This window comes from Poecilia mexicana, unplaced genomic scaffold (assembly GCF_051168715.1).
Source record: "Poecilia mexicana isolate PSO_F unplaced genomic scaffold, ASM5116871v1 scaffold_2, whole genome shotgun sequence".
Taxonomy (NCBI): Eukaryota; Metazoa; Chordata; class Actinopteri; order Cyprinodontiformes; family Poeciliidae; genus Poecilia; species Poecilia mexicana.
This window is the reverse complement of record NW_028263371.1, coordinates 36,243,497-36,265,518: the sequence shown is the minus strand read 5'-3', so window position 1 is coordinate 36,265,518 and position 22,022 is coordinate 36,243,497. Positions and strand designations below refer to the sequence as shown.

Here is a 22,022-nt window from a genome sequence, read left to right as displayed (position 1 = left end):
TTGTGTGAATTTTGCAGTTATGTGAAAAACTGGAAGAACTTATTGATGTAATTTGGAGTTAGAGGGCCACATCAACAGCTAGAGTGGGCTATATTTGGTCCATGGGCCTTGAGTTTGACACATGTAGAATTTACTCAGTTCTAGGTTTGAACAAATCTGAAAATGGTCGATGCAGATGGAAACTTCTTCACCTTTTGGAGCTACATTTTACAGATAAAAATGATCTTAAAAAGACAAGATCATTCAAGATCAATATAACAAAGTGTTTTGTTCATCTTAATTTTGAAGTTACTAGAATCACAATTATTACCTGCTTTCACCCAAAGCAAATCCTGCAGCCCAAATAAGAAAAAAATATAAACCTAAAAAAAGTAGAAACTGTGGACCTCTTATACAAATTTTTCAAAGACATTTTCTTAGTTTTTTTTTTTTTTATATATTAATAATTTTTTGATCCATTTTCTACAGCAACCAAAAAACATTTTCAATTCTGTTGATTTCAATAAATCATTTTTTTGTGGTGTATTGAACAGAAAAAAAAAGTCAGGAAACCATTGCCCTAAGTCTTTGCCTTTGGACAGACGGAGGTTTCAATCACATTTTATCACTAAGACAAATGAAGAAAATTACTTTTTAAAATGTTTGAAATTGTACTAATAATTTAATTTGTGTTTATAAAACCCTCAACTTTTATTTCCAAGGTTTGCTTGGTTCAAACCACAGATACTGAAAAGTTAGGACCACTCCTGACTGTAGAAGTGACAGTGAAACACAATGGTTAAATTTATCATCATGAGTCTGATTAAGAGGTCATAAAATACATTAAAATTAGCCTAAAAATATGTAAAATGTTTGGCAAATGGACAAGAACTACTGGTGAAACTTGTCAAGGTTTCCCAGAGAAAACGTACACAAAGAGTTCTGGAACAATGTTCATTGAATAGGTGAGTCTTCCCATCCAAAACTCCTGACATATTGAAGTTATTTGCTACTTTGTAATTTTTGTGCACTTTTAATTTGATTACTTAATTAAGTGTTTCAACTGTAGTTATCTCTTAGTTATTAAAGTACATAAAGGAGAAATTAGGAATCTCTATTTTATGTTCGTATGGCGCCCTCTAGTAGTGTCTGAACACCACTGCAGTCTATTACTAGAATTACTACACATTCTATAAAAAAGTAGATTCCTGTTACATTTCTCAAGTTTTGTTGTCCACAATATTAAAAAGGACATTAAAATCATATCACGAGAGCTTCTCAGTTAATCAGAATGAAACTAAAACGTGGTATTTCAGTAGATCTGGAACTTCATCTCCAAATAAAAAGCAATTTTTACTTTCACATTAAAATAGGATTTTGAACCACTGAACAAACAGTCCACTCCTTTTCCTAAGCCAGTTCTGATGTTGCGTTTGATTCCAGGCGCCCTTGAGCATCTAGGCTATCATTAACGTATTGAAACCTCATCTGCTTACTCAATGTATCATGCTTACAAAAAGCCTATCTGATGAAGTCTAGAAAGTAAGTCTGTTTTTTTTTGGGGGGGGGGAGGTGTGAATGAAACAGGTAAACAGAGAATGTTGGGAATATGGTCATAACATCAGGAGTTTTGGATGGGAAGACTATCTATGCAGATCATTTGGGGATAATTAATATAGCATGTTGTAAAACTGTAATTAAATCAAAAATTTCTACATGGTTATTTGAAGTGCCAATAGTAAATTTAGAAAATAAAAAGATAGTACAGTCCTCTGGTGATTTTTGCCAGACTATTCAGCAGTATTTAGAAATGACGTATGGAAATATATACAATGCATCAAAAGAGGAGACTGGTAAATATTCCTAAACAAGACATTTTTATAAAAAAGAAGTACAACAGATAATTTATCAATTTTTTTCAGCAGAGATGTTGGCAATTATTTTGGCATTGCCACTTTGTTTCAAGATATTGAATCTGTTCAGATTCAATATCTTACTTAACTAGTATTCTAAGAGGAAAATCAGAAAGCCGTCAAGATCTTTTAGATAAAGTTAGTTAATTGATATATGATATAAATATCATATATCAATTTACATATAAGTATTCAATAAGTATTCAATAAGAATAAGTATTCAATTAACAAGGGTTCCAGCACATAAAGGAATTGAAGGTAATGAAAAAGTAGACAGGTTGGCTAAAGAAGCAGTTAAGCCAACTGAAATTGGATGTAAAGTTTCACTAAATAGAACAGAAATTATAGTAATTATTAAAGATAAAATAAATAATATATGGCAGGAGAGATGGAATTAAGAGGAAAGAGAAAGGCATTTACATAAAATACAAAAAGAGGTAATAATAAATAGTAAAAGTATAATGAAAAGAAAAGAGGAAATATGGATAAAAAGGTTGAGGATTGGTCATACTAATTTAAACAGTGGTTTAAAAAATTATAGGAAAACATCCATCAGGTGATTGTTCTTATTGTGGGAAAATAGACGGAGTAGAACATGTTTTGATTCATTGTAGGAAATATATGAGAGGAAAGAAATGGAAACAGTAATGGAGATTTCAGTAACTATGACTAATTTATTAGGGAAGCATCAATCACAAGATATAGTTCAAGGACTTATTAAATATTTAAAAGACACAAAATTAGCTGAGAGGATTAAGTAAATATGTGTGTGGGTGTGTATGCATGTATATAATATAGTTTTTTTGTGCAGATATAGGATAAATTACATTTCTGGATTACGCCTTGGTAATGCACCAAGTCAGTAAGCTACCAGTAAACGCTATAGAAGAAGAAGAAGATTATTTTGATTTTTAACAAAACATTTATTTACAATGATGAAGTGCACAAAATACAATTGAAAACAAAAGATATCACATCAGGACAAACTTAAGAATAATTTAAAAAAGGTGCTTGTTAAATGTCAGTTTTCCCCGAGTTGATATATTGCACAAAATCCCAATGAAGCCCCATAGCTGCAGGAAATCCTCCATATCCCCAGTGGCTCTGTGGAAGCAAAACTCCAGCGTCCGTCTGGCCTTGACGTTGCACTTCCACAGAGCCACAACATTGAGTTGAGGTCCAGTCTGGAGTTTTTCTCTGTGAGACAAATAAATACCCATTATGGCTTTGGCAATTAAGAAATTTAAAATCTGGTACTTTGGCTTTGTTAAAACGCAGTCCATATATAAAAATAGAACTGGTAAAACAATGCCAAAACAACTACAAAACACTCATCAGTAAACTAAAAAATGTCGTCAGTCTTCTACAATCAATAAAAGTGTTTTTCAACCACTGTTCCGCGGCACACTAGTGTGCCGTGAGTGATCGTCAGGTGTGCCGTGAAAATTATTCAATTTCACCTATGGTACCGTATTTTCCGGACTATAAGCTGCTACTTTTTTCCTAAGCTTTGAACCATGCGGATTGTAGCCCGGTGCGGCTTTTCTGTGTATTTTTCTTCAACCACCAGGGGGCTCTCTAGCAGGAAGTGAATCATTAGAAGTCAAAATTGTAAATCAAAGAAGAACCCCTTAATTTTCATTTAGAACAACCACGTGTTAACAGCAGGCACGACGGAGAAATGTTTTCAAACTCATATGATGCAGCGTTTAAGTTGAGGGCTGTAGATCTGCCACTACAGGAGGGAAATAAAGCCGCTGCACTTAAGCTCGGTGTGAACGAAACCATGGTTAGTAGTGGCTAGCGGCTTAATCATATAATTTTCTTACCTCTAGATGGCAGTAGGTACAGAGCATTTTACATTAAAACAAGAGAATTAGTGACGCATGAATGTTACAGGTAGCGGTGAGCATAGACATTAATACGTAGACGCCTCATGGAGCGGGTCAGCCCGTTGCAGCGATACGTAATCGCGTCCGGCATATTGAATGTGGCATCTCTGCCAGTAAGCTAATACAAATGAATGGACCGAACTTCAGAAAATGCCATTCCACAAAGTATTTTTAGCTAATGCTCTTCATCGACCCACTCACATATAAATGTGAATATATTTGGAAATTAAACAATCACCAAAGACAACATTTATGACTTTTCATTATATTTTAATTGTAATTTCTGAATAAAGAAAATAAATGTGAACCTATAATACAATTGATTTTGATAAATCGTTTTTATATATACAGTAATCAACATTTATGAACATACGTACACACAGACGTCAATATATTAAATAATAAAATATATGTATATATAAAATATATATCTAACTTATTAGTTAACAAATAAAAAATATTATTCAAATAAATATATGAATAATATATAAGAAATTATATATATATATATATATATATATATATATATATATATATATATATATATATATATATATATATATATATATATATATATATATATATAATGTGTGTGTGCATATTTACTGAATGTGGAATATGTGCCAGTAAGGTAATACAAGTGAATGGACTGAACTTGATAAAGTGCCGTTCTACAAAGTATTTTAAGTTAATATCTGCCATTGACACATTTTCTCACACACATTAATATACACTGCTCAAAAAATAAAGGGAACACTCAAATAACACATCCTAGATCTGAATGAATGAAATATTCTCATTGAATACTTTGTTCTGTACAAAGTTGAATGTGCTGAGAACAAAATCACACAAAAATTACTTTAATTAAATTAAATTACTAAAGAGAGCGTTTCTAACTTTAAAGAGCACAATTAAATTAAAGAGCACAATGTTTTATTTGATAGAAACGATCTGAAAATTTTTATGACATAGATGAACAGACACACTTTTACAGTGTTTTATTGAAGAATATATTTACATAATTCCATAGTTTAATGTACATTTAACATTTCAAGACAAGAAACAAATAATTTTCCTGTATTTATTTTTATACGTTATTGAGAAATGACTTTTGATTTATAAATCAGTCATTGTCAAACATTAAACTACATATTTTTCTTACTTTTTTCCAGAGAATTTACAGTATGTCAACTCTGCTATTGACAGCAAAGAGTGAAAATAATTCCAACAGAGTAAATTATTTTTTATTTCATTATATAAGCTACATTAATACACTAATACTTCAGATTGAGATATTTAAAAATACACAAAAAGTGAAAGAATAAAACATTTATTTATTATACTGGGAACACTGGTCACAGGCTTCAGTCTGCTGGTCACATTGGGAGAACTCAATGACTTCTGAGACGTCCTGGTTCAGACTAAAGCCAAGGATAAAAGAGAAATTATCCAAAAGTGTAATAGAAAATACATACGATATGTTTCGTATGTTTCTTTCACATTCAGAAAAATACATTTTCAGCATGTTGGGCTCTGACTCGTAGCATCTTTATAGCTAAATACCGACATGGTGAAGCTGAGCTGGAAAACAGACTGAAGAACAGCAGCTCCAGCTCTGATCCAGACTGATCTTCCCTCACTAAATCCTCTGGTTTTTAATTAACTTCTCTAACAGTGGTTTTTCATCAGCTCTCATAAGAAAACAGTGTGAAAACGTTAGCTGCTAAGCTAACAATCAGCGGTTATTTCGGGCCAATTTAGCTATATAGGAAATATTTTTTGGTTGTTTAAAAGCGAATTTCTGGCTGCAAAGTCAAATAATTCTGATCTTTCATCCTTACCTGGGGAAGGTAATCCTAATGAATCCCGTTAGTTTCGTAAAACGGTTGAAACAAGTCCACACAGCACAGGACTTAAGGAGCTCCGATCGTTCTGCTGCCACATAGAAGATGGCGGACGCTGTTACGTACGACTCAGCGCTCCATGAGGCGTCTACCATAGGATAGACGCCTCATGGACCGCTCTCGCCTATTGTCGCTGACGAGATTTAGGGCGGCCATCTTGGAGCGGTACACCACTCCACTCAGCTTTTTTTTTTTTTTTTTAAAACAACAACAGGATAGCGGTTGACATGAACTAAGAAAAGAGGCACTGGTCCCATGGCTCTGGCCTGTATGATAGACTAATTGACACATGAAATTGTGGTAGGAGGAAAGTAGGAACTGCGGAGTATCAACTCACAGCTATGAAGCTTAACTGACTGTAGAAAGAACCCCGAGTCACATGGCTAACTCACATATCAACATATATCTACACACGCGCACTCTCCCGGCAGTTCTCCTGTTACACATGGCGCATCGAGTTATTTAACGGTGGCGGGATACGCGAGGCCCTTCATGTCCTTCCAGCGTGGCGACCTCAATGGCGATACTGGGGTGGTATGCTGCGGCAGTTTGGCAGGCTTTGACGGCATCCTCCTCTTCAGGGGTAGCGTCCCTACGTAGGTCCGCATCGTCATCCATTGCCGCCATATACTCAGCTATAAGTCTGTCCACCACCCCCTCTCGTCTCTTGTCCGGGGTGATGCCTCTATAGCCAGTCAGCTCATGATCTCCGAGCTTTGTGAGGAGTTTATGCGCCACCCATGTGATTGCTCTGAATCGAGGCGCTTTTACTGCACCGAGATCATTACGAAATCCGTAATAGATCCTACCATCCACCTCTTGAAAGGCCACCATCACGTTTAACCACTGATCCGGGTATATGCGGCGGATGGAGACCCAGTTGAAATTTGGGTGCAGGTGGACTGCCCGGGCCACTAGATCTAGTGCAGTGATCCCGGATCCGGCTGCTTGGGCCAAAAGGACTCGCAACCTGATGGCTGCTTGGGGCACTTCGCGGAGCCACCGGGCCATGATCGCGTGCGCATTGTTCTCATGGATCAAGTAGCCAAAATTTTGATACGTGAGGGCAACATCCGTGTGCTGAAACATCTGAACGACTGTCGGCATGATTTGCCGTAGTTCACCCATAATTCGATCAGCCTTCCTGTTACTGAGGTTCCCGCGAGTTGCAAATGAGATGAGTAAAATGAATATGCCGTAAAGACAGCGTTGCCGCTCGCGGCATTCTGGGTGTGAAATCAGTCGACTGATACCACTCCACTCAGCGTTATGTGTTTAGCAGGCACAATGACGTATCAGCGCATTTAATCGATCATAACAAACTTTTTTGTTACTGGAAGCCATATTCAAACATCTATCAAAACAACATTTATAAACAATTGTATTTTTTAAGTATGTTTTTAATACATAGTTCATCATATTTAAATATGCTTAGTGGCTACAACAATAGAATAGGAATGGAATATTCTGATATCGATGAATGAAGAGCATATTACAAAGCACACAGCCGTTCATAATTTATTTAATAAATTATTTAGTAATATCAATATATATATAGCTATACAAACACTAATAAATAAAGATTAATAATGGCACAAATAAATAATGATTAATAGTGAATCATATATATGATTCACTATTAATCATTATTTATTTTATATATTATTAATATATATATATATATATATATATATATATATATATATATATATATATATATATATATATATATATATATATATATATATATATATACTGCTCAAAAAAATAAAGGGAACATTTCACTTTAATTTTGTGTGTGGCTCCAAATCCAGGCCTCCATTGGTTAATAAATTTGATTTCCATTGATGATTTTTGTGTGATTTTGTTGTCAGCACATTCAACTTTGTACAGAACAAAGTATTCAATGACAATATTTCATTCATTCAGATCTAGGATGTGTTATTTGAGTGTTCCCTTTATTTTTTTGAGCAGTGTATATATATATGTGTGTGTGTGTGTAGGTGTGTCTGTGTGTGTGTTTGTGTGTGTGTGTGTGTGTGTGTGTGGGCGTGTGTGTGTGTGTGTTTATGTTTTTCAGCCGACGAGTTCAAAATCCGATGTGAGATTCATCCGTGCTGCAGTGAATCCGTCTCTCTTTATAGATTTCTCCCTCTTCTTCCTCATATCGTGTCTTTAGGAAACTTTCAAAACAAAAACGGAAGATTTAGGATGTATCTTACTTTGACAGAGTGAAAGAATATAAATAATAGTCTTTACCACCTGTGTAAACTATGCCGGTGAATGTTATAACACATAATATAAGTTTTATAATATGTGTTATATTGTTTCATTTCTAATATAGGCCCTTGTGTCAGATAATCTAAGTCAATGTTAGAGAATAATTAATTTTTTTAGCTTTATGGAATCTCAGTTAGCCTTCATAACGGGGCTGAACCCGTATTACACAAAGCACTGTAGCTAATATTAGCTGGTATCTCGCCGGTGGACATAAATACAGTAAAGTAATATTCTAATCACAATATATACACAATAATATGTCCATCTTACTTGTGAAATGTTGTCTGTGGAGCCCTCACATCAATAATTCATAGATCCGAACAACAATATCCCTCAGTGCTGAGGCATCTTCAGCTGTTTTGGTTGAGCAAAGTAGGAGGGTATACCGCTCCAAGATGGCCGCCGTATTTCCTGCGCTGGAGCGGCCAATGCGGGGTCTACTCTTATATTATGTCTATGGCGGTGAGAGTATCGTATCTAGCAAGACTGTGACGACAGTGATGGAAAAGACAGTGAAGCTCAGCAGTAGTTGGAAAGAACATGGGTCCATTTCCCACAACATGTCTGGGTGAAGTGAGCTTCTCAAGCCTGGTTACTATAAAAACTGAAACCAGAGAGAGAGACTGAGAGCTGTTGAGGAAGAGCTTTATCTTTTTCAATTTCTGCCAGGAAATCGGCTGTTTTCATCCAAACATGCACAGGTTTCACACTAGATGGGTAAAATATACAGATATTGACATTTTGTATGCAAATCTTCATATTGTAACAGTAAAATCTTTCCCAAATATTATTGCTTCTTTCAGAATAAGAATTATTTTCTGTATTCTGGCTAAAAGAATGCTTGTGAAATAGTGTGTAAAACACTTTGAAGTTTTCTACAATTTCTTTAAATTTAAGACCACATTGTTGTGGCACTGTTCAGGTGTATTTTTGAAGTGGACATGTTACATGCAATTTGAAATAAGAAATGTAAAATGTGATAAAAGTACATTTTTGTGTTTATTTGATTCCTATTCAAGACACTTTGATAAGAATGACTATATATGTAATATAGGCGACTACAGAGTATCTTTGTTTACATTTTTGGTTGGTGGTGTGCCTTGAGATTTTTTCAATTAAAATAGTGTACCTTGGCTCAAAAAAGGTTGAAAAACACTGTCCTAACCCTAACCCTAACCCACACGCTTACGGCTCTGTTCTGCAGGGTTTTCTCATTAAGGACTTTGACACAGGTTTTATAGAGTACTTTTGGGCCCGTACTCCGAAGGCTCATCTGTGGGTCTTTGCTAGATAACAGAAGACCACTGCCCTTTGTAAAACCAGTGTTCAGGGTCAAATCAGGTACCAGATCTGTTGACTTTGCAAGGCAGTCACTGCTCTTCCCTATGCATTGCTATGGGCAGGCCCTAATAAAAAAGAACAGTCACAAACTAACTGTGAGGAAAGTGAAACAAAATATCACAAATACAAGACAAATTTCAAATCTTAAATTAAGATATTAACATATAGAAAACTTTTGTGATGTTGCAACATCTTACCTTACATAAAATTTATTTCACTTTAAAAATGGAGGTGCTTTTTAGAAAGCAGTATTTGTGAATAAAACTTAGCCAGGTTAAATATATCATAATTTAAATTTTCATCCCCTATTAGAAGACCAAATTTTGTAATTTAATTTTATATTAAAATTTAAAGATAAAATAGATTTCTTGTACATTATCCACTCTTGAAAATCTTTCTAAAAACATTAATGAAGTTGCAATTGAAACAAATTTGTGTTGTCTCAAAATCTCAGCCACAAAACACACAGGAAATGATATATTTTGAATTTCTTTTGCAGAAAGTCATAGGGAAAACTTCATACATAATTATGAAATTAATATCTTAATTATTCTGTGGGAGTGAAATAGCTAGATTTTTGGTTCTTATTTTCTTTAGAGATATAATGATTTTTAAACAAATGTTTTCTTCTCAGATGAGAGGGGAAGAAAACTGATGTCAGAGTTCCTGATGAATTTCTTGTTACATTTGTGCATTTTTGATTTATAAAGTCACAACTTTTATAGTTTCATTTAAAAAGGATATTTTAGTTACCTTATTTTTCAAAGGTAGTATCAGGCATTTATACACATACAAATACATATCTACATATCTATCTATCTATCTATCTATCTATCTATCTATCTATCTATCTATATATATATATATATATATATATATATATATATATATATATATATATATATATATATGTAAATGCATACATATATATATGCATACATATATATATATATATATATGTAAATGCATATATATATATATAAATGTAAATGCATTTAGACATATATGTCTAAATGTAAATGTGGCTCATTTGTTTTGTTTTTCCTATGAGCCACATTTGCCAAAATTTGACGTGGGGATATATAAACAGTTTCGTAATGGACTTGATCATTGGGCAGCATTCTACGTCGTCCTGCAAGACTCTTTTCATCATAGGAGACAATCGTCCTTTACAAGTGTACAAAAGTTATCAATATAGTTTTTGAGTCAGTAATATCAACATTTAATGCCTTCATTTTCAGAACACATGATCTGTACTAAAACAGATTGTAAATTTACGCAAAAAATCATCTGGAACGAATTGGAACGCAGCTTGATCACGTTTGCAGCATCCAAACAGGAAGTTTTCACGAGTTGCAGCTGTGAGCTACATAGCTTGCGAGGTGAGTGCGAAATGTTTAAATATTTGGCCATTCTTTTAATTCTCCGTATATAGTGTCACTCCTGCTTTTATTTTCGTTATTTTATTGTTGTTTTTGTATCTAATAGCGTTATTCGGCGTGAGTTTTTAAGCTTTAGCTTAAATGTTACTCCATGTAAATTTGGAACTAACAGAGCAGCTACATGCTAAGCTAACCTATCATCTGTTGGTTTAGCTCAGCTAACTGGTTGTTGCTGGCTGTCGGTGTTAGCCGAAGCTGGTAAGAGAGAAAGTAATATGAAGCTATGGAGGATCGGAAGCTAAAGCGCAAGAGTACCCGAAGTGCCATCAACCCCGGGGCTCAGACCGGAGGCTTATCCCGGAAGAACAGCTCCTCCTCCAGGGGAAGGAATGTCGGCTACAACCACAACACGGGGAGCATCTCCAGTCAAAGAAATAGGAACAGGAGGTCGTCTTCCATAGATTCATTCTCAGAAATAAGAAAAAAAAATCAATATTAACGTCGATGTACGTTTTATTATTATCAATGTAATGTTTTGCAGGGGAGCGAGAGATAGTAAGGCAAGATATCCACAGGCTGTGGGAGGGAATAAGAACCAGGGCCAGGCAGCACCCGTCATCCAGCACTCTTTTCTGACTGATGTCTCAGATGTTCAGGAGATGGAGAAAGGTCTGCTCGGTCTGCTCAACGACTTCCACTCAGGAAAACTACAGGCCTTTGGTAAGCTCACAGTGGAAGCACTTTGCAGGATTTGACACAAATATAATATTATGCTATGATCCCATCATGTCTCAGGCAATGAGTGCTCCATTGATCAGATAGAACACGTCAGAGAGATGCAGGAGAAGCTGGCACGGTTGCACTTTGACCTTTATGCTGAGGTAGAGGAAATGCCTGAGGATCAGCGGAAAACGGCCTCTGACACCAACATGGACAAGCTACTTTTTAATGTAAGACTGCTTACTTTATAATAAAGCACCTAATTATTTGAAGTTCATTTCAGTTTGCATATTAAACAGCTCAAATTCAATGCATCTAATTTTAGTCTTCTAAATATCTCTAAAGAGCTACTGCTTAAAAGTTTGGGATCACTGTGGTGTACCAAAGAAACTGCAGAGTTTCAGAGGAAGGCATACATTCAATTCAAATTCAGATATAATTTATTAATCCCAAAGAGAAATTAAATGTTGTAATTCACTTAATTAGTTATTGCAGATAACAGAAATCTTTCCTGTGTGAGCAGGAAAAATTTCCTGTAGCATCTGTGTTGCAGCGAATTTGAAGAAGCCTCTGACTGAAGACACCCGTTTTTTCATGGTGGTTAGAGTTGATCAGCTGCTCCCTGTTATAAACCACCCTGTTGCTATGGTTATGCATCCAGGGTTTTCCATGGTGTATTATAAGCCTGGTGGGCCACCAGACTTGTGCCCCCCACATATTTTCTCCTAATTTATTGCTTTTTTTCAGTGTAAAATAATTATAATTCAACTTGATCCCAAGCAGTGGTGCACAGAGGTGTTCAGCTCCTGAATTATTACTGATGAAGCTCTCAAATTATTCTGCCTGGTAATGGATAGCTATGCCCTTCAAATTTACTTATTCATCAGCAAGTGCAAATATTTTTGTTTCACAATATCCATTATGTAAAATCAATAATATTCTTTGTCTCCACAGCTCGAGGAGCTCAGTTCTTCCATGTATCCTTTTGACATGAAAAACTCTCGGATAAGTTGTTTTTATTCTTGACTTTTAAAAGATTTTAATTTGACAGGGCTCGTTACGACCAAAACTTAACATCCATTTTGTGGACACAGAAAGTCAATTCTTGAATGAATTTGCAATGGTTAGAAACAGTTTGCTGGTCCTTCTTCCTTTTGTTGAAATAAAAATATTTATTTCAACAAAACTGAACTTGAGATTTTACCACCTCAAAATAAAGAGACAGTTAAATATTAATCTTAATAAAAGGCATTAAGTTATCTCAATATATCAAAACAATTGTCTCCACAACAAAAGGTACTTGAATACTCATCATGAGGGCATAATGAAACTGATATGGCAAAGGAAGCTTAGTTTTTGTAAACTCAAGATGGCAATAAGGATCTCCAGCCATTTTTGAATAACTAAAATGCAAGAATAATTCAGAAGCCCTGTAAAAATGCTTATAGCTGCCTAGTTTCATAGGTCAGACACCAAATATACCTTAATATGTGTTAATATGAAACCATTTTAGTGCTACCATACAAACTAGCATCCTTAGTTTTCCTTCTTTTCCTGTTTTGAGGCTCAGCCAATCAGTGTAAAGGGAAATATATGGCACTCCTGGATTGGGTGTTTTACAAATTTCACCCAATAGCTTGTCTAGTGTCTAGTTATTATGGCTTCCCCTGATGAATTTTCTTTCAGATATTTTAGGTATGTTCTACGAATAACAAATTTACCAAAAATAATTTGTAGCTATGTTCCACAGAATAATCAACGAATCAGTAGCCAAGTTTCTGTCGATGTTTTTTTGTATGCATATTTTTGAAGTATTGCATTAGAAAAGGTTGATGGAAATGGCAAAATTAAAAATAACTTCCTAGATTTTGCAAAAATGTTTTTTTTATTTACGCTGTCTTGAAATTATTTTTGGCTTTCCCGAAAAAACATTAATGCGCTAAAGCGGATCTGGAAACAGATTTTCCAAATAAGTTGTAACGTAGCAAACACTTACCTCACATGACTGATCAGCTGTTTCTTCCTGTCCTTTCTCTACGTCTCCAAGCAGCATGTGACATCACCAACACTAGTTGACAATTGTGAATAGGTGGAGGTCCACTGCATAGGCAAATCTTATCTAAACATTCTACTTACCATATTTCTAGTGGGTACTTGTGGCTTAAGTGCTAACATAGTATTTATACTAACTCTAGTTTCGTCTGAATCCATTATCTTGCGTTAATGTCTGGTCTAGAGTAGAGTGAAAGGAAGACAGGAAGTTTTTGAGAACCTGTTCCTTTACTTGATCCCGCCCCTCCAGCCAGAAGCTGAATCTAGCGGACACTCAAGAAATCCCAAGGATGGCCACCGTGTGATGTTCGTTCTTCATCCTCCTTCCACATTACCTCTCCTGAAACCACGTGTAGGCAATCTAACAAGGTGGAGTTGGAGGAACTTTACCTGAGGTTGAATGTATTTTCAGATTGGCTTCACTGCAGCCACAGAGTTAATCAAAGATGGGTTTAACAGTACTATGTCTCTTATATTAAAGATAAGGTACTTATCTTTTCTGTTATTGTATAATACTTGTAAGAAAGTGGCATGGAGGCTTAGGTCAAGATCTCCAGGTTCATTATATTTTACATATATTTGGTGCATCCTGTCATTTGTGAAAGCAGCATAGGTTTATAACCCACCAGATTCTTACTTTTTATTGAAAAATACAGCAAATTGTTGTCATTTCATCTTCAGATTTAACAACAAAGATAATATATAAAAATAGCTCAACTAAAATTCAGTGAGCAGCCCTTTAGAGTTTGAATGGAACATGCAAAGTGCACACCACATTGTTTCTGACGGGTTGGTTTGATGCTGGAAGAAATCCAAATGCTAACATCACAGCCATGCCTTATTTTTTTTTCTTTTTGATTTAATCATACTTGCCTTATTAGTTAGCAATGTTTAAATGACTCTATCTGATTTATTATGTCTAATTTTAGCCGCTAGAGGGGGGTGTTTTCACACTTAGCCTTTTGCTTGATTTTACTTTTGTTGATTTAATAAATGTCGTGTATTTGACTTTTTTGGGTGTTTTTCTCTCATTTACAGTAAGAAAGTATTTTTTTCTCAAAGTCAGTTGCAATAAAGATCTTTTAAAAATAATGGGTAATTTTTTGTGTGTGTGTATTTCATGCCCTGTATAGTGCTGGACAGAAAGTAACATACATTATAATGTTAAATGTCATAATAATTTGGTGCTTTTGATTAAATACTTTTTCTGTGGTAGAATGTTTGTACTATTACAGTGATTTTTAAGGACAAGAATTATGTGCACAAGTTTGTATTTACTGACAGTAAAATTCACCAGCATCTGTAAAATGCAGATGTAAGCATTTCAATGTCTCAGTACTTCTTACAGGCATAAATTAACCTCAGTAATCACAAGTCCAACTAATTTTGTTTGTAAATAGTAATTGAAGCGTGAAAGTGAATTATATAACAAATTAACAAGTAAAGTTTATTTATGTACATCTTTGAGTGTGACAACAGATCATAACATTTAGTTGGAAACTACTTGGCCTACAATCAAAATTACTTGATTGAAATGAATTTCAAATCGTGAGTCACTAATCAGCATGGAACCCTTTAAGAATAATAGATTATTATACCTCAGCAGTCAGCATATAAACTTTTAAAATGTCCTTTATCAGATCTCAGACAAACTTCACCAGCAAGATTTTTTCATAATTCTTCTTTTAGAATGGGTAAAGTTAATCAAGAACACATATCATTCCAAAATACTCTTGGTGTGTGTTTGGGATTGCTCACCTGGTGGAACCCTCAATGGTGTTTAAAACCTTTAATTGTATTACTGAAGAAAATGTTTTCTGTTTCAGTCACTTTAAGAAAAATACAGTTTCACTTATAGCTAAATAAACCCTCAATTCGATACTCCCACCACCATGCTTGACAGCACCCTACTGGGTCCCCCTGGAATTCAGAGGGGTTACCATAATTTGGGAATATTTGAGACCCCCGGTTAAAACGCGTACAACCTTACAACCTGTTTTAATAGTTCAAACACAATGAAATTTGGTTGGAATTTACAGTCGTGTAAATCATCCTAAACATCAAAACTAGTCTGAATGAGTTAATGAGATTGCAGAAAGGACTCGACCTCAGTCTTTTTAAAACATTGTGAAATATACTGAAAATTGTGCAGGAAACCAACTACTTGAAATAAACTTGACTCTTTTTAGTAATAAGTTTAAGTTCCATTTAAAGTTTTAATGTTTGCTGCTTTAGCTTCCTGAGCCAGTTTTACAAGAGATACTGTTGGTTATTAAGACTCAGGATGGGACGGGCTGTGTGAATGCCCTCATCCTTTGTTGACACGTCTCCATGGTTACTCCCTGCACACAACGGTCCATCTGAAACAGATCTACTCGGCTTCAGTAGGCCTGTAGGAAACAGCGTAGCGGTGATGGACCTCAGAGGCACTCATCACTCAGTGAAGCTCTGGCAGCTCAGTGGGTTGGACTATGAGTCGCAGCCGGGCCCCAAACTGGCAAGAGAGACCCGCTTCAGCACCTGGACCCCACTGGACAACAAGCAGAGCAACCTGCAGGTAGTTCTTTCATTTCCTCTCATTGTTTCAAACAAAGGAATGACTACAATATACAGAAGCAAGAAACTAGTTTCATAAAACCCGTTTCTGAACCGCAAAATTAATTTGTTCAATGAAAACCAACTACTTTCTAAAAACCATTGCTGAATTGGATATTGCTGTAATGACTTAATGAAATCAACTTGGTTTCCTTACTGAAGTTTAGCATTTTAAACTTAGCTGGATGTATGTATCAAACTGGAAGGGATCCATTTGAATTTGAATCTGACTAAATTATTATATTGACTTATATTATTTTGCATAGAAATTGAAACAGTGTGATTATGTAAAAATTGGAATTGAGTAAAATTTTGGATTCTTGCCTGGAGTAAAAATGAAAAATGTGATCCACCGTCTAACTCGATTTATGCTGGATATGAAGATGTAATAATAACTGGGTGATAATTAATGTGTCGCAGGACATACAACAAACAAAAAACACACACAAAAAAAATCAGAAGTACATTTTGTGAAAACAAGAATTTTTCTCAGTCTTAGATCTTTTGTCCATGATGTTTATTTCAGTAAAGCATAAATTGTTCTATGTTATGTTTTTTCTTAGCAATATACATGAGATTACATTAAAGTGTAATTTAAAACTCTTGCTTAAAATAGCCGGTTCTATAAACATTATTATGGGATTAAAACGTCTCACATTTCACCTCATAAACCATGGATGCTCAGTTCAGAGTCTCATTCTTCCAAATAATACAACAAACGGTGCAGTCAAAGTACAGATTCCCCTCGTTAGAGTACTTGGCAGTGATTAGATGTCCTCATTTTCCATCTGCTTCCTGTTTGATCTGAGCTGTTTGAGGAGCGTGTGAAGCTGCTGTTGCACTGGTTTGATCTGTGGACGGACTCCCAGAGGAAGCGTCTCCTGCAGGCTCTGCTGGGTCGCTGCACCAAGGCACAGCTTAAGTAACGTTCTTTCCAACACTTCATTCAAGTTATTCTAAAGTCCTACCCTGAGCCTGCAGTCTGGTCCTGTTGCACATTGCTGAACCCAGGCACTGCAGAAACCTGCTCAATGACATGGTTCCTGTAACCCGGCTGGACTTCACGGCTGTACTGCCTCGGTGTCTATCTCTCTACATCATGTCCTTCCTGTCCCCTCGGGATCTCTGCAGTGTCGCCCAGGTCAGTTGGCACTGGAGGGTCCTGGCAGAACAGGTGAGTAATCCACCTAGACTGGATTCCAGGATTGAAGCGTTTCACAAGACACTTGAAATTAAACAGAAAGTCTTGAAGAATAGACGTTTCTAGACTTTGATACCAAACTACCCATCAGTCCATCTGTGCATGTGCAACATCCATTCTGTTGCTGCACATGAATGGATGTGCAACAACATCCATTCATGTTGTTGCACATGAGTGCAACAAGTGTTGTTGCATGTTATTGCACATGAATGCAACAGCATGCACATTAAAATGTGCATGCTGTTACATTCATGTGTAAATAACATTAACATGAATGCAACATGCATGTTTAGCTAATGGGTAATGTACCTTCCCTCCTGTCTCCTATCAGGACTGTCTCTGGGCCAGCCGGTGTGTCAAGAGAGGTTGGTTCCTTCCCTACGCTCCAAGAGACAAGGAGTTTGGAGCCTGGAGGAACCACTACGTCTCGTGCGTCTCCACCTTGGACCGGCTATCTCCTCAGCAAGCAGCTGAGATATATGGGACCCTCTACCAGCCATGCCTAGGGGTGAAGGAGGAGGAAGGGGAGAGGAGCAGGGAGAGGAGGATTAAGCAGAAACTCAAACAGGCCCTTAAGGAGGAAAAGAGTGAGTCAAGGTTCTGGGTGACTGAAGGAAGTGGGTGTAATGTGAACACAGGTGCACAGGTGGCAGGATGAGACAAATTTAGTACATAGAGTAGATCGCAACAACTTTATTATATGAATCATTTTGTTTTTCGGTCCTGTCAAACATATGTTACATGCCTGCCAGGCTGTTTCTCTTTCCCCTCCCCCTTTGTCTCTTCACAGGTACTAGGGAAAGCTGGTATCAATCTCCCCTGATTGATCCTCATCAACCATGGGCCAATCAGCATCCAGGGAGGCCTTATTTAAGCAGTCCAGCTGGGGAGATCTGGCGACATCTGGCTTTGTTACCTGACGCATGACTGGTTGCTCTTTGTGTGAAGGTTTGTGGTGGGAGTTAGAGGGTGAGGTAAGTTTGGGGTACCCTGTACATTTCATCACGTAGGTGTTTTTTCTGTTAGACACACTAGGTAAGTAGGTGGGTGCCACCCATGTAAAGTTTTGGTGGAAACTTTTTGTTAGATTAGATAGGCAGGGTTTTTGTTTTCTTTTGTTTCTTTAGCACAGATGGTAGTTAGGCCCTGTTTTGTTTTATTATTTTCTTTGATTTGGCACCACCTAACCGCCCCTTTCTCCCCCACAGTTTGTGTGAGCCTTCTGGGATTTTTATCAATAAATCCCTTCTTTTTACAACATTCACTCGGACTCTGTCAAGTTTTTATGGTTGTCGTTACTCCCCTCCTCCTCACGAAGGGGGGGCCGTAACACATAAAATTACTTGTCAAACTGAGCTTTGTCTTGACATGTAAACATCTCACCTCATCAGCTGTTCTAACGGCTTAGGTCTGTGATATCTAACAGGACTGGCCTTGATTAGCAGGAGTCCATGGGGTTCTAACCCAAAGTCTGACAAATCCAGAGGTGAAAGGTCACCAGCCGTCCTGTCCAGCTCAGAGTTGATGGTTAGGTCTTGGTCTTCTCTCTCCTCTCCAATGAAGACAGTTGAGTCTCCAACTGCCAGTCTCAGTCCACACAGAGGACAACACCCGGATGAAGTTCACAGGTGATGAAGTGCTTTGGATATTACAGTCAGTAACTGTTGGTATTTTAACATTTTTTACCATAGATTTACGGATTTTTTTTGCAGTGTCGACTTACTGTAATTCCATGTATTTTCTACGGTAACAAAATGTTTTGGATATTACGGTCAGTAACCGTTGGTATTTCATAATTTTCTTACTGTAAATTTACATACAGGGTTTTTTTGCAGTGTTGACTTACTGTAATTCCATGTATTCTACAGTAACAAAATGTTTTGGATATTACGGTCAGTAACTGTTATTTCACAATTTTCTACCGTAAATTTACTGACTTTGTTTGCAGTTTTGCCTTACATTTCGCCTTCCATGTAATTTCTACGGTGATGAAATGTTTTCGGATATGATGGTCAAAAACTTTTGGTTTTTTACTGTAAATTTACTGACTTTCTTTGCAGTTTCGACTTATGGTAGTTCCATGTAGCTTCTACAGTAATGAAATGTTTTCGGATATGACGGTCAAAAACTGTTGGTTTTTTTACCGTAAATTTACTGACTCTTTTTTTTACAGTGCAGAGCAAAGGAATTACAGATGCCTATTTTTTGCTTGACTTTATTCATCTAGTGATTTCATTATTAAGGCTTTATTCAAATAGAGTTAAGGCCAATCCATTTAAAAGCCATTCTGGTTCCTTTTCCTGGCTGACTTTTTTGTCATCCAACCATCTCAGTGATATTGTAGCATCATATCACCATTAAGGTGTTTCCACACCTCCTTCCACACCAGTTTCAGCCTCACCGTGGAAGAGGAAACATCAGTATCTTGATGGAGGTGCTGTGGAAGGTGATGCTGTGGAAGGATCTCCGGTAGCAGTCAGTTTTACAACAAACAAAGCCCACTGACTGAAGACTCTGGCTGTATGACAGGAACATGTTCGGGATGACACCATGATCTGTTAGCAAGCACTGTTAACAACCACCATCAGTTTCAGCCCCACTGTGGAGCTGATCACTGTGGAGTTGCTTATAATGAGTCAGTAAGCATATATTGCAAAATTATGTCACTCATTTACCTCATCTCTACCCGCTGCAGACTTACTCTCCTAGGAACCATAGGAGTGTGCTTCTTTCTAGCTGCTACTAATAAAGAATGAGTTGTGTTTTGAGTGGTATTTCTTTGTACCTTTTTCTGATTTCCATATCTTTTAGGCAGTGTTCTGTCTGAGAGGACATCATCATCCCCAGATCACCGGGAATTCTGAGAAAAACTGTGTGCCTTGGTGGCACCTGGTCAGGAAGGAGGCGGGGTTGATATTTTCTGCCCGCTGGCTGCATCTGGTACAACTTCTGTTTGAATTTTCAAACATTTCGATTCTTCAAGTAATTCTAAGATGTAAGCTCGTGGTTAGACTTGTCACAGTGTCGGGACTTGCTCTGACGTGGAATCTCTGATCTGACTGGTCTGGAAGTTCGGGCTCCTTTGGGTTTTGCCACAGAAAGTTTCCAGAACAGTGAGTTACTCCTTAAGACGAGTTCTGCTTGTAGTTTCTTGTAGTTGGTGATGTATTTTTGGTTGGCTGCAGTCCTAAGCGAGTGGTCTGGTGGCGACCAGGACCCAGCAGCTCCAGCTCTATGCTACGTGACTGACAGCATGCTGTTGGGCTGGTGTAGACAGGCCCGATGGATTGAAGAGGTTCTGGTCCGGCTGAGGAAGTCCCTGGAGCTGCAGCTTCAACAGGCTAGTCTACAAGCCAGATGCAGAGCTCTGGGTCAGTTCTGAGCTCAATCAGTCTACAGCTTTACTTTGATTAAGCTTTAAACTCATGTCTGGTTCATTTCTAGGACTCTTCCTGTGGGAGAACATTTCCCTGGATACCCTTGGTATGTGTGGGGAACTCAGTGAAGCGCTGACAGAAGGACTTGCAGCTCTCAGCAGACAGAATGAGGTGAGGACTGCTGTAAGACAGGAAGGGAGGAGAAAAGACAAGGTGTAAACTTGAATCTTTATCTGTCCTCACTGCTTCAGAGCCGACCAGTTGAGTTCCTGTCCAGCTTCCTGATGAAGTGGAGCAAAGAGGTTGGAGAGATGAGCCAAGGAGGTGGTTCATCATGTCCAGGTCTACCACCAGGGATACCACAGGTGTTTCCCTTCTTACACCATTCTGTTTAGATATGACTGAACAACAAATATAAACCATGTCTTATTGTTTCTTTCTTTAGACAACTTTAGATTGAGATGTTCAGTTGGAAGAGAGCTGCTCCACAGCGAGCGCCTTTATCTGGGAAGAATGAGGGCTGTGCTGAAGGTAGAACACCAGGAAACTTTAACAACAAACACAACAAACAATGCTTCAGTTCAGAGAGTCAAAGTTGGTCAGGTCATTATGATGAAGCAAAGATTGTTTGCTTCTGATCCAAAGCTTGAAACTTAGAAATGAGAACAAGTTTGATAATAGAAAATGTTCATATCTTCTGTGTTTCTGTTTTTTTATAAATATATTTGACAAGAATTTTAGAGTTTTGTTTCTTTTTCCTTGTTTGATTTCATTCAAAATTTAGTATCTAATATTTTAATTTACTTACAGAATTATTATTGCTGTTAATTAATTAACTGATTAAAGAATTTGCACATTTGTTCACTTATGTTTACTTTTTTCATTTATTCAGTCATTGTTTAGTTACTTCTGTACTTACTGTATTTTCATTTCAATCTGGAGAGACTCAAACGGAGAAAGAAGGCGATTAAGAGTTTAATGACAAAATGAACATGAAAATAAACAGTCCATTGGCGTTCAGGCCCCGGCCGGGGACATTGAGCTGGACTTCGATAAGCTCGATGAACATTCCTGATGCAGCATAGGAATGTAGACCCCCTGGGGCCTGTACTGGTGGCGGCGGTCGGAGGAAGATGAGGCCTGAGAGCCGGGAGCATATATATATATATATATATATATATATATATATATATATATATATATATGAAAATTTCCTTCTCACTCTCCGCGGGTGGTCTCTTTCATCCTCTGAGCTCGGGTCCTCTACCAGAGGCCTGGGAGCTTGAGGGTTCTGCGCAGTATCTTGGCTGTGCCTAGAGCTGCACATTTCTGGACTGAGATGTCTGATGTTGTTCCTGGGATCTGTTTGAGCCACTGCTCCAGTTT

General features: G+C 37.0%; 2 protein-coding genes across 2 annotated transcripts; both read left to right on the top strand.

Annotated features, from left to right (window-relative positions):
- Positions 1–10,447: 10,447 nt before the first annotated feature.
- Positions 10,448–14,555, top strand: ccdc28a (coiled-coil domain containing 28A). Its single transcript, XM_014976541.2, has 6 exons — positions 10,448–10,691; positions 10,905–11,138; positions 11,233–11,411; positions 11,487–11,641; positions 12,366–12,388; positions 13,714–14,555. The coding sequence occupies exons 2-6, from the start codon at positions 10,975–10,977 to the stop codon at positions 13,766–13,768; spliced, it is 576 nt and encodes a 191-aa protein (XP_014832027.1). The 5' UTR covers positions 10,448–10,691; positions 10,905–10,974; the 3' UTR covers positions 13,769–14,555.
- A 1,241-nt stretch (positions 14,556–15,796) lies between these two features.
- Positions 15,797–21,428, top strand: ect2l (epithelial cell transforming 2 like). Its single transcript, XM_014976538.2, is given in 13 exon segments — positions 15,797–16,020; positions 16,868–16,980; positions 17,070–17,232; positions 17,591–17,846; positions 18,686–18,887; positions 20,075–20,199; positions 20,282–20,300; positions 20,302–20,372; positions 20,445–20,630; positions 20,704–20,807; positions 20,888–21,001; positions 21,082–21,091; positions 21,094–21,428. Coding segments are annotated over 13 exon segments (1,707 nt in total). The 5' UTR covers positions 15,797–15,876; the 3' UTR covers positions 21,294–21,428.
- Positions 21,429–22,022: the final 594 nt, after the last annotated feature.